Here is a 13364-nt window from a genome sequence, read left to right on the forward strand (position 1 = left end):
CTTTACTCTCGGTTTTTCTTTTGTGTCTTTAATTGTCTCCATTTCATAACTGCTATCTCCTTTGGAGACCATGTATCTGGAAGGATATGAACTGATGTTTGGGGGGAAAGGCGTGAGACTTACAAATACACTACATAGACCATTGTCTTAATATTTACCCATTTTACATTACTTCAAAGTTTAAATCCACACACATTTCGATGTGTTGGTGGTTGTGTTGATATTTGTGCCAAAAACTACAACGTTTCTGGTTAAAGATCGATAAATATTGAGCAGGGCCAAAAACGTCCTAACACAGTATTTTGAAAGCAAGTCATAAGAAGTCCTACGATTGTATGTCACAAAAAGTCAAAAGGTTATAAAAAGTCACAGTATTCTTTGACAAAAAAGTCCTTTAAAAAAATTAGAATAGTGTGTTGATTAAAGCCATAACATAATGTCAATAAAGGCATAGTGTGTAAGAAACCCCATAAAAGTATACTGTATAGTTTGTCATAAAAAGTGACAAATTAGTATTTCCCCCCCAAAAAAAGAGTATATTCTAGTATGTCGAATAAAAGCCATAGATAGATAGATAGATAAATACGTTATTCATCCCCAGGGGGGGATTTGTTTGTAGCAGCAGCAAACAAGGTTACAATATATACAATACAATAAAATAGCAGAGCAGGACATATTCAATTTAAATAATAAAGGAAATTAAAATGAAAAATAATGCTAAGTATATAAGTGTTCATAAGTGTATATAAAGTATATGAAGTGAAAGCAGTGCAAGGATTATTGATGGTCATTCAATTTGAGGAGAATCTTGCCAGAGGTGATTGTGGCAGCTGTCTCCAATCTGGCCTCGGCTGATTGCCAATCAGTCAGAGCCGATGCTGCTCATATAAAAGGGCAGCAGAGCTGGAGGTAGGGAGGCGAGTGAGCAGATGCGTCGTTGTGCAGTCTGCTGTGTGGTCTACTGTGTGTTGCGTGTGGAACACAATAAACAATGTTATCGAACGGAACCTCGTTGTGGTCTGATAATCCTTGGAGCTTTTGGGGGAAACCCACGGGTGACGGCCAGAGAAGCGTCACAGTGATATATTATAAAGTCGTATTACAGTTGGCAGTAATGTCCTTCTGTATCTGTCAAATATCTTCGTAAAAGTAAAGCATATCATAAATGTTCCATTTAAAAAGTAATAGTATTGTAAATAAGTCATACTATACATGTGAAGTACAGTTTGTCCTTTAAAACTGTCATATTATAGTATCCCATTAAGAATATTATAAAAAGCCATAATGTATGATGACATAAAAATATGTGTGACGGCAGTTGAAAGATAAATTCACAAAGAACAAGTTTTTCATTTTCGACTGTAGAGTTTTATTGCAATAAGAGACATCTTATCTATCACCTGGCTGAGCTGGCAAGAGCCAGAGGTGGAGAAATAAAGTACATAACCCAACACGTGTGCAGCCTGTTAACATCATCCATTGTTCTCGTACTCAACAGATGTCTTGAATAAACCCACAATATTTTGATATTTTGTCTGCCCATTCAGACATCTTTGTGCTGTCTGTTTACTGGTAGTAGAAGGTTGAATCTGACAACTTGGTTTTCATAATATTTTGCTGTGACACGGGCCTTACCCTTTCACACAGAGACATGCAGCTCTTTGACTTGCTCAGTGGGTAAGGCCAAAGGTTAGAAATCTGACAAATACACTCCCCTTATTAGCATTCTATGCTGATGTTGGGTACTTCAGTTATCTACACTGGGTCATCTGTTCTCCCTCTGACCCAACAATAGTTAGAACAAGAAACTTTGAAATAATGTCCTGACAGAGGTCAGGGGGCACAGGCGTAAGTGCCAAACTTCCCTCCCTCCTAATTAACAAGAAAAACGTCAAACTTTACTCGACTATCTGTGTCACCTCAGAAAAGAAACAACCTCAAAGGTTAGAATAAGAAGAAAATGGCTCTCTGACTTCTATCAAAAGTGGGAATAAAACAGTGAACACCTGCCTGGAAAATGTAAACATGAAAAACAACAGACATTTTAAAAAAGAAGAAAATAGTAGTCGATGTCATCAACATCACCATTAACTGAGTAATTTGAACCATTAACAATAATAACTCACTTTCTGAATTTCATTCCAGATCATCTTGATACTGTGATGTTGGTTCTCAGAGGGTATATGCCCCCCCCCCGCCCCCCCCCCACACTCCACTGATGAAAGCTTTAGAAAAAAGAAACGCTTGAACATGAAATCAACAGATGCATTGCTAATTTAAAAATATAAAAGCATCCCAAGAGAGGCATAATGGTTGATCCATAACTCAAAACATTCAATATTTGTGTATTTTATTAAACATATTGATACCAAAACATTCTGTTTCTTATCATGATCTATTTTCCCAGAGTTTTGGGTTGAACATATTTTTGAGAATGTTGTCAAATTGAAAATCTTTGTCAAAATCCTCCATCATCATCACATTTGTGTTGGTCCTAATCTAGCATCAGGAACAAAGGTCAGGATAATCCATTCTCATTTATGTCAGGTTCAGTTTCACCAGTTCCCTCATCCTCGTTGGAAGGTAACGATACGTACTTCTGCATTCCTCCTCCCACTACACCATCTATTCATGCATGTCAGGGTGCAAGTACAAATACACAGCATAACACTAAATGGCATCAGTACGGAAATGAGGGTTTGAACCATAACTTCTTCCCACGACACACGTTTGTCATGCCGACAATTATTTGTATTACCTGAGAGGAGTTGGAAACCTGCTTTCATTTGCAAACCCGGATGGTATGCAGGTTATGTAGTCAATGTGATCTGCCAGAAAAGTGTCCAATTCCCCATTGTTCACCTTCTAGCTATTATTACCATGTTTGGAAGAGTCAAACATTGTCTCACAATAATGAGCCATGACAGTCTGGAGTCGGTAAACCTCCGCTGCCACAAGGACAGATACAGGAGAACATTCCTGCCGACGGCTATGAGGCTCTACAACAGATCACCTCTTGCCAGATCATAGTGCAATAACTGCAATAATAACTTCAAATCCACACTATGTTGATCTGCACTTCACACATTTCATTTACTTACACTACACACATACACACACTTTGCATTTTGCACACTGTCTATATTTAATATTTTTATATTTAATTTAATTTGTCATTAATAGTGTATTGTGTATTGTGTATGCATATATGTTGTATAGATACATATATATTTTATTTTATATTTTACTTTGTATACTTCTTGTATACATCTTTATCTTTCATCCCTGTTTTTTATATTTTATTTTCTATTCTTGTGTGTTTAGTTTATTGGTGCTGCTACTGTTACGACAAATTTCCCCTTGGGGATTAATAAAGTACATATCTATCTACATATCTATCTAACCTGTGTGCCCATCACTGTGTAGATGCAGCTCATGCTCCTCCGGTGGGCCCTATACTGGTTTAGCTGTATTGCAGTGGATTGATGATGCAGGTTACTCAGGATGTGTTAGACGCAGGATTGGCAGTCGAATTGAACATGTCAGACTATGATATTGGTGCCCAAAATTGGATAATTCTCTCCCTTAGATTGTTTTCCTAGGTACCTGAGAAATTGATGCAAGGAGTTCCCCTCGATTAAATGATGACCAGATCTGGCAGTATCTTTGGTTTTGATTATTTTTTGTGTGTAGATCACATTGTACAGTCCCCTTCTTTTATCTGTATCATGATAATTCCTGTGTATTTTTCCTTCTCCTTTACAATAATAGGATCTGAATAGATGAGGACCAAGTGCACTTTGATGTTGTATTTATCTCTCATCGTACCCATTGGCGCACGGTGAAGGAGGCACAGCAAGACAAAGAGGAAGGGAACAGCAGTCGCACCATACCATTGTGACAGACAACCTTGGACCGGACGGCACTCCCCCGGGCTCAGGTGTGAACACCGTGGCCTCACGTGCCAGCCAGCCGTGAAAAGGAAAGAGTGAGCAGCTGCCACGGTGGACGGAGTTCGAGCCAGCCGGTCAGGCCCGAGCACACGAGGACTTCTTACTCAAATGTTAAAAACTTTGAACCTGACATTTTAAAGTTATCTTTTATTTTGTTGTTGATTGATGGTTATGTTACCGTAGACTTTTAATCTCATTTGTTTTGATCATTTTTGTTTTGAATTATTCTTGTTCATTCATTGACTTAATACGTTTTGAGTAAATCACATTTAAGTGTCTTTCAAAAACATTCCTCTCAGGTCTCTTTCGTGAAGGCTAGTCTGAGCCCTTGCTGCTCTGGAGTCATGTTGTTGATCCTGGTCAGTGCTCGGCTGCCCTTTTTAGTGGCTCCGGCTCGTCCCGCAGGCTGTGTTGTTGTTTTGCCAGTGAGAAGGCCTCCACTGGTTTTCGGGATCCAGCTCTAGTGGCTGCCGTGCACCGTGGTGGTCCTCGCTGCAATCTCCACTAATGATGCCCCGGTGAGGAGGACCTGGTTTGGCCCCGGCCACCTGGGCTAGTTTGCCTTGTGTTTTTTGGAAGTAGAGCTGCTCTCACCGATGTTTGGGTATCACTATGAATAGAGAGTCATTTCGGACAATAAATCACATTTCTCCATGTTAGGGAGCTGGTCCATGATGTGTGTTCATGGGTCCACCACATGGTATTTAAAAACAAATGAGATTGTTTCTTTCATAAAATGTCATATGCAATGCAATTTCATAAACATGTTATAGTATAGTATGCCATGAAATCCATAAAGGCCACAGTCGATATATAAAACAATATACATTTGTATAATATTGCATAACATTTCATAGAAAAGGTCAAAGTATGCCATAAGAATCTATAATATAATATGCCATAAAATGTCATAACCATTAAAATGTCAAGTCACAGGATGTCATTACAATATCATAGTATAGTATGCCATACAAATTTAATTTAAAAAAAGAATTCATTGTATAATATTTATATATATATATTTATATATTTTCTTTTCACAAATTACTTACTAATTTAACATAGTTTAAGCATTTTATACTTGAACTGAAAACAAATTATTGCAATACAATATGTATTATCATTGATCACAATTATAATAAATGCCTATATTTAGGTTACATTGATCCCCATATTTATAGAAGTAAATGATACCTTATGTTCAAATATATTGTCTGTAAATGCATATTGTCAATTTGTGTGAATTCTCTTTTCGATTAAGGTCATTAAGTGTCTAGCACATATTTGTCCATTCTTTGTTAGAACATTTTCAACAGATTACAGGACCTGAATTCTAGAAATTTACAATGAAAATTAAGAAGACCCCCTCCACCACCAAAAGATTAAGTGAAAGAGACACAGGCAAGAAGCAGGTGGTGTCGAGCTCAGTTGAGATTAATGTATAAATGCTGCCTGTAATCTATCAATTGTCAAATGTGTCTATCTGTCATTTGTTGTCAGAGCAGGCAGCAGGACGTCTGGCTGACCAAAAAAAGCATCCTCCATTGCCACTTCGTAGCTCCCCCAAACATACATTTATTAATTGTCACATGACAACAGCAATGGGGACAGCACGAAACAGCTTCGCATGTGAACCAGAATTATTTATTATCATATATTTTTCTGTCTGAACAATTATTTATGTGCTTCAATTATGGAAAAGCAGTGTGAAAGGAATCCAAATGAATTTTTAAAAAATGCATGGCTTTCAAAGAGAGGGATGAGTTTCTCTGTGGGATCCACTTGATTATTTTAGATTGCTCTCGGCAAAACCCTGTGAACGTAGAAATAATTAATGATGTTTCACTGTATGGTTCTACAGTATGAGTGCTGTATGTGCAGCTAAACCATCTGATCTGCTGGCATATATTTTTATTTAAATAACTTAAAATATCTATTCTGTGCTCTATCTATTAATTCATTAATTTACTTTTACACATTTGTACAATTTTAGAATTCAATTAATTTCAGTAACTAGTCTTTTCTGTTGCTGTTTCAGTAAAGGACTAGTAAAGTATGTAGGCCATAAAGTCACCAATAGACAAAAGAGATGTTTTGTGTTGGTAAATACTTTGACACCATTTGGAAATTGATGAATTCAACTCTTATTGTACTGTCCGACTGACAAATGATTAATGTGCAGTACAAATATGTTTGTCCAATCTAAATATGTAAAGAGAAGTTGAGCATCTGCAGTTATACCAAAGAAGAAATGAGTGCACAGTGGTCTACTGGTTCAGGAGATGTATGATCATATGTGTGATGCGCTGATCTGTCTCAGTGTAGCATTAAGACAAAAAAGATCAACTGTTGGGTGTAAAATTAGCATTTCTTCCCCATCCATGTCTACTTTAGCTTTCCAACAGCTTGTGCTAGCTCTCTCACATGGATGGCTGTTTATTATAGCAAGGGAAATTCCTCTTGATTTGTCAAACAGTAATTCTAAAATTAGGACTTTTTTGATAACAAGGGCTTTTCTAATAGTTTGTTCTTGGTAGTTGATTTGTAAAAAAAATATCCTTTGATTTTCACAGGGCTCAAGTTGTTTTCTACAGCCAACTCACTGACTTCCTGTCAAGATTATACTTCCTGTTTACATCCCCCAGAACATCCTGATTTGTTGATGTTTTTCTCCATGGAAGGTGCCAGAAGAGATGGATACAGACGGATTTGAAAACTCTTTTTTTTAATGAAATGTTAACTGTAATAGGCCAAAAACACCAATCAAAATGCAGAATAACATTTCTGCTAATGTGCTTAAAGTTTTTAAACTGTATTTAGACAATTCTGTGGGAAAATAAAATATGCAGAAATAAATATTGAAACCGTTAACATTAATATATAGAAAGTTGTTTTAGTGGCCAGGTAACGAATTAAACTGGAAGTCATAGGAAACCGGAAACCTTTGTCTTCCTATAACTGCGAGGTTGCCAGGTAATAAAACATGTTAATTAGTAATATGTATATGTTGACAGATCCAGGCTAATAGTTCCAAGTATGAATTCTAAGCTAACTGGCTGTAACTTCATATTTATCGTGTGAACAAGAGATTGGTATTAATCTTCTCATCCAAATCCCAGAAACAAAGTGACTAAATTTATTTCCCAAAATTACAACTACTTCCTTCAGACATAGCTTACTTTATTACCCTGAGCCCCCAACACATATTTTTAGTAGATTATTAGTTGTACTGTAGCTTTTATGTTGTTTTTCCTCCACTCATTTTTTAAGACCTTTGTCATTGCACCCGTACAATTCTAGTGGTCGCATGAGTTACAACAGCACGAAATCACAAATGCCTCAAATAGACTTCCTACCAATACAGATCTGACAATGACACCAATGCCTTTTAATTGTCCTTCACAACTCGTGGAGCTCAATGTTTCCTCTGAAAGTAGGGTGGTGACTGTAAATATTAAGGTCTGAGGACATTGTTAATGGATTCTCTGATGACACATTTCATCCACGCACAGATTGTAATTGCTTTTTACATGACAAATAATAGTGCAAGGGCTTTAGAGACGCTGAAAAATCCCCTGGAAATAGAAAGCTATGAAATTAAACCTTGGTTTTCAATTTTCACTCCCACAAGAGTTGAGCAATTAAATGGATTTAACTCGGTGCAGAATAATAAGACATAAATAAGTTTCAGAGTGAATCTCAAGTAACATCATTGCTTTTGCACAGGCTTTATTATACACTTTGACTTTTTTGTGTGTAAATCAGATCAGATGCTGATGTTTTCTCCGCCAACACGTACCTTGTTGCTGTGATATTTATATGACCTTGATATGTGTGTATTGTCTTTGAGGGGCTCATCCGACACCTGCAATTCAAAATGACAAGACTGTGAATGTCACATTGAGGACATAAGAGCAAGGCCTGGAAAAGTTCATTGTGCTTCTGGCTGGCTCCAGCTGGAAATCAAAACGGTACAACCTAAAATCAATGGTCTGACTATACAATAGTAATAGCAATCCAATGTTGTTTTGTGGCTTGGAATGCTGACCAGTTTCAAAATGTCACACGAAAAATAAATATGCCTTTCATAATGGATGCCTTGGGAAAAGCTGCGACATTTTCTGTCCTGAGGTGATCTTAAATGCACAGATATACAAGATGACTTAGTGCAACAGCCAGCTGGAGATCACACGCTGCTGAATTTGATGGCGAAGATGTCTTCATAGTGGCCCAGTATCAAATCCCAAAGGCTGCAGTTAGATTGACTCGAATAGGAAAAAGAAAGCTAGGTCGGCCAAAAACAACTTGCCGATGAACTGTGACAGCTGAGTTTAAGGTGATGCACGAGGCACAACATGTAGCACGAGATCAGTCTCGAGGCAGATCGTGAACGCTGAATGTCTCATTAGGGAAGAAGACGGTTAACTTACGAACTGCTTTGTCTGAGGATGAAGCGTCTTTGTGAATATTTATTTCCATCGCGCTTCATTTGAAAAAGTTCCCCCCTCTGTCGACTCCCTAACCCCATTGCAATCATGTTACTTTTGCTAATATACTTTCGTTTTTTTTGTCGTTTCAGACATTGAACATTTAAAAATAATTCTCACTCTATCTCTCTCTCTCTTTCTCGGTGCTGTCTTCCACTCCCTGGATTTAGGATAAAGAATGAATTAAACAGCAGCACAGACCTGGATAGCAGAGACAGAGATTACCCTCCCTGATCTTTCTACAGACAAGAAATAGTTCAGTACAAAACCTTCCCTGAAGGCCTCGCCACCTCAGTGCTGACAGACGGCGTATTAGCACATATCAGAGAAGAGAGAGGAAATGGTTTTATCCCTTTTGACCAACCACTTGACTTGCGAAAGAGAGAAATCTGCAGTAGATATTAGGGTTGTCACCACACTGATTGAAAAAAAGAGGTTTTGTATACCGCCGTGTCGCAGTGCCATCAGGTAAAGCATGCTACCTTTTCTTCTTCTTTTTTTAAAAACTGACAAGAGACAGAGAAAGGAAAAAGGCTGCGCTCCCAAAACAGCCCAGATTAGTTGGCTCTGAAAATACATATGTAGATTTGTTCAGGCTTTTGTTGGATATGTTCCTGAATTACCAAATAGTAATACATTAAAGACTTGCAGAGAGAGAACTTATTGTGAACCGGCTAACAGCAACCATCGACAGCCGACTGAACTGGAAGGCCAACATCAACGCTGTGTACAAGAAGGGGATGAGTCGTCTCTTTTTCCTGGAAAGGCTGGGGAGCAGCATCGGGCCGTGACACCAGCCGTCTTAACAAACTGGTTAGGAAGGCTGGCTCACCTGGAACAGGTGGTGGAGAGGAGTTGAAGAAACTGGTGTCCACCTCTCCACCACCTCCCTAGGGACAGAGAGTACTTTCCAGACGCTCCTCCTCACGCCGCTGCCAAGAGGAGAGATAGAACAATTCAACCGGCTTTGTGTTTTGTTTTTTTATTTGTGTGTTTGCTGCTACTGACTCGACATCTATCTATCTATCTAAATGTCCCTGTATGTTAAACAGAATAACATTCATGCTCCTCTTCATAATTACCTATTTTGATATCAAATATTTACTGATTAGCTGATTGGCAAAGTTGAAATGCAGCCGATCAAAGTTTTGATCTAGTGACTGATAAAGGAGGCCCTGTAGACTGAGACTTAGGTGTGAAGAGTAAATATCTACAATGTTTTCCATATGTTTTTTTAAAAGTCTATGGGGTTTTCTGCTTTCATTCAATTAAATTCAGTTTATTTTATATAGCCTTAAATCACAAATTACAAATTTGCCTCAGAGGGCTTTACAATCTGTACAAATACGACATCCCTGTCCCACGACCTCACATCGTATCAGGAAAACTCCCAAAAAATTGAAAAAGAAATATTTCAGGTAAAAAAAGGAAGAAACCTTCAGGAGAGCAACAGACGAGGATCCCTCTCCAGGATGGACAGAAGCAATAGATGTCATGTGTACAGAGGAATCATTACAGAGTTACATCAACACAATCTCTCCCAGATGTACCTTTTCATGTAGTGCTCCATTGAAGAGACACCTAAACCCAAAATCAAAAATATGTGTGTCGCTATTTATCAATCTAGATATTCATTGCTAATATTTTCAAAACTAGGCAACTTGAGGTGAACTGTCCTTTTAAGAACAATTCTACTTACTCTATCGTAAGTTATGTCCATAACTATGGATCTATGAGACCGAAGGATGACCGTCACCACGGTCTTCACCTTGAATGAAGCCATTCTTCTTCCTATCTGCAAGACCATAATATCAACAAAGTCATGTGACTGACCTTAAGAGGCTGGCCGTAGGTTATAAAGCCACCGGAAAACCACGCCTCTTCCTCCTGCCTGGAACGCCTCAGCCCGTTCTGAGCGACAAGAGATGGTGACGGTCATCCTTCGGTCTCATAGATCCATAGTTATGGACATAACTTACGATCTATTTCGACCTCACTCTGACCGTCACCACAGTCTTCACCTTGGATGACTAATATCAACATTGTCGCGAGGAACGGAAGATTCCACCGCCTCACCAGCATGCTCGGCGGCCGACATAAGAACTGTGGAGCCAATTGCCGTAGACGTCACATTGACTCTATAAAACCTTGCAAACGTGCATGGAGTACTCCATGATGTTGCTGCACAAATGTCCCCAACAGCAACTCCCTTTAGAGCTGCCCATGAAGTGGCCACACTGCGTGTGGAGTGGGCCACCAGACCTTCTGGGACTGGGAAATGTTGGTTAGAGTAAGCCTGAGAAATTGTCTCCACCAACTAGTGGGACAGACGCTGCTTAAACAGGGGGTGACCAAACTTATTGACCCCATAACAAACGAACAGCTTAGTGTGTGTCTGCCTCAACATCCGAGGACGATCAACATAGGCCTTCAGTGCCCTTACTGGCAGTGGTGTATAGTAACGAAGTAGAAGTACTTCGTTACTTTACTTAAGTAGTTTTTTTGGGTATCTGTACTTTATTTTACTACTTATATTTCTGTTTACTTTTACTTTTACTTCACTACATTTTGCAATGAAAACTTGTACTTTTACTCCGATACATTTCCCCTGAAACAGTATCGTTACTCGTTACTACGGAAAAAAATAATCATGAGAAACATCGGGGACTGTTGTGGAACACACCGCAGCGCACCTGAACGCAGCACGAGCACCAGGTTGGGGATCAGTGGTCCTTGCCGCGTGTTTTCTCTTCCCAGTGATGCCCAGGATGTTAGCGAGCGAGCGGCTACAGAGACGACTCATTTCATGTGGAGCAGCAATGGAAGCTACTCGAACAACCACGGGGACCAAGATCAACGTCCGTGGCCATATTTGGGCGAACTCTTTTCTTTTGTCGGAGTGAAAGTTTCTTCCTACCGGATGAAGTCCCTCTTATGCCGACCGAAAGCTACGGAGATACTGGCCTTCAACAACTCACCAACCTCAGGAAACACATTGAGGTAAATTAAGATTAATCCCATGAGCCGCAACGTTAATGGTTGGTCATCATAAACCTGTTAAGATATCTAGCAGTGTTGTCCTCAGGATTGGAGTAAGTTATATCTTTGGCAGGAGAGGGGAAGACAGGTGTCTGATTTTCCTACACATGTTGTCTGTCAGGCTAACGTTCGCTAGCTATCGTCAATTAAATGAGACAATTAGCGTGAGTGGAGTAGACGGATCTCTAGCGAGTTAATGAGCTGAAGAAGTGTTGACAGTTGTGAGAATTTGTTGATTTGAGTCGTCTTAGCTATAATGTAATGCTAATCATTACAGCATTATTATAATTATTTGTATTAATATGATAAGAGTGACGGTCCAGTAATGGCGACGATATTGATTTGGGACTGTTGTTGTGTTTAACTACAGAGATACAAGTACATATTCACAAATCAACTCTGGATGCACGGACAGTGCATGAAACTAAATGTATAAACTTCAAATTAAAACAAACTATTTTGTACAAAACTTTAGGTTGGGGTCATGACATGTTAGGAAGTGTTATTAATTCTATCATGTCTGTAATACTCTCACTTTATTTCAGGAATGGACTAATCAAGCAGCACATGGAAGAACCCTCCCTGCAGCTATGTGATGCCACCAGGTCCAGTTCATCTGATGAAGAGGACTTCTTCTTCGTCATCTCAAGCGCATGACAGCAGCAAACAGCTGGATGGAGACGTGGATCACGTTGACTTGCTGAAATGCTTCCCAACTGTGTGCTGCTGTCTGTGAAGCTAGAAACACTCTACCTGCACCATCAGGGCCTGTGAAGCTAGACACACTCTACCAGCACCAGGGTCTGTGAAGCTAGACACACTCTACCTGCACCAGGGCCTGTGAAGCTAGACACACTCTACCTGCATCAGGGCCTGTGAAGCTAGACACACTCTACCTGCACCAGGGCCTGTGAAGCTAGACACACTCTACCTGCATCAGGGCCTGTGAAGCTAGACACACTCTACCTGCACCATCAGGGCCTGTGAAGCTAGACACACTCTACCTGCACCAGGGCCTGTGAAGCTAGACACACTCTACCTGCATCAGGGCCTGTGAAGCTAGACACACTCTACCTGCATCAGGGCCTGTGAAGCTAGACACACTCTACCTGCACCAGGGCCTGTGAAGCTAGACACACTCTACCTGCATCAGGGCCTGTGAAGCTAGACACACTCTACCTGCATCAGGGCCTGTGAAGCTAGACACACTCTACCTGCACCAGGGCCTGTGATGCTAGACACACTCTACCTGCACCAGGGCCTGTGAAGCTAGATACACTCTACCTGCACCATCAGGGCCTGTGAAGCTAGACACACTCTACCTGCATCAGGGCCTGTGAAGCTAGACACACTCTACCTGCACCATCAGGGCCTGTGAAGCTAGACACACTCTACCTGCATCAGGGCCTGTGAAGCTAGACACACTCTACCTGCATCAGGGCCTGTGAAGCTAGACACACTCTACCTGCACCATCAGGGCCTGTGAAGCTAGACACACTCTACCTGCACCAGGGCCTGTGAAGCTAGACACACTCTACCTGCACCATCAGGGCCTGTGAAGCTAGACACACTCTACCTGCACCATCAGGGCCTGTGAAGCTAGATACACTCTACCTGCACCATCAGGGCCTGTGAAGCTAGACACACTCTACCTGCACCAGGGTCTGTGAAGCTAGACACACTCTACCTGCATCAGGGCCTGTGAAGCTAGACACACTCTACCTGCACCATCAGGGCCTGTGAAGCTAGACACACTCTACCTGCACCAGGGTCTGTGAAGCTAGACACACTCTACCTGCATCAGGGCCTGTGAAGCTAGACACACTCTACCTGCACCATCAGGGCCTGTGAAGCTAGACACACTCTACCTGCACCAGGGCCTGTG

The 13364-nt window shown here is 40.4% G+C and overlaps 1 protein-coding gene across 1 annotated transcript in view; it reads right to left on the reverse strand.

The window, feature by feature from the left end:
• Positions 1 to 7777: 7777 nt before the first annotated feature.
• gpc5a (glypican 5a) overlaps positions 7778 to 13364 on the reverse strand; it is a 135613-nt gene continuing 130026 nt past the window's right edge. The window contains exon 9 of the mRNA XM_056412612.1: positions 7778 to 7818. Coding sequence (XP_056268587.1) covers positions 7808 to 7818 — 11 coding nt within the window. The 3' untranslated portion in view covers positions 7778 to 7807. The remainder of the gene's footprint in view (positions 7819 to 13364) is intronic.

Source organism: Pseudoliparis swirei, chromosome 4, assembly GCF_029220125.1.
Source record: "Pseudoliparis swirei isolate HS2019 ecotype Mariana Trench chromosome 4, NWPU_hadal_v1, whole genome shotgun sequence".
Taxonomy (NCBI): domain Eukaryota; kingdom Metazoa; phylum Chordata; class Actinopteri; order Perciformes; family Liparidae; genus Pseudoliparis; species Pseudoliparis swirei.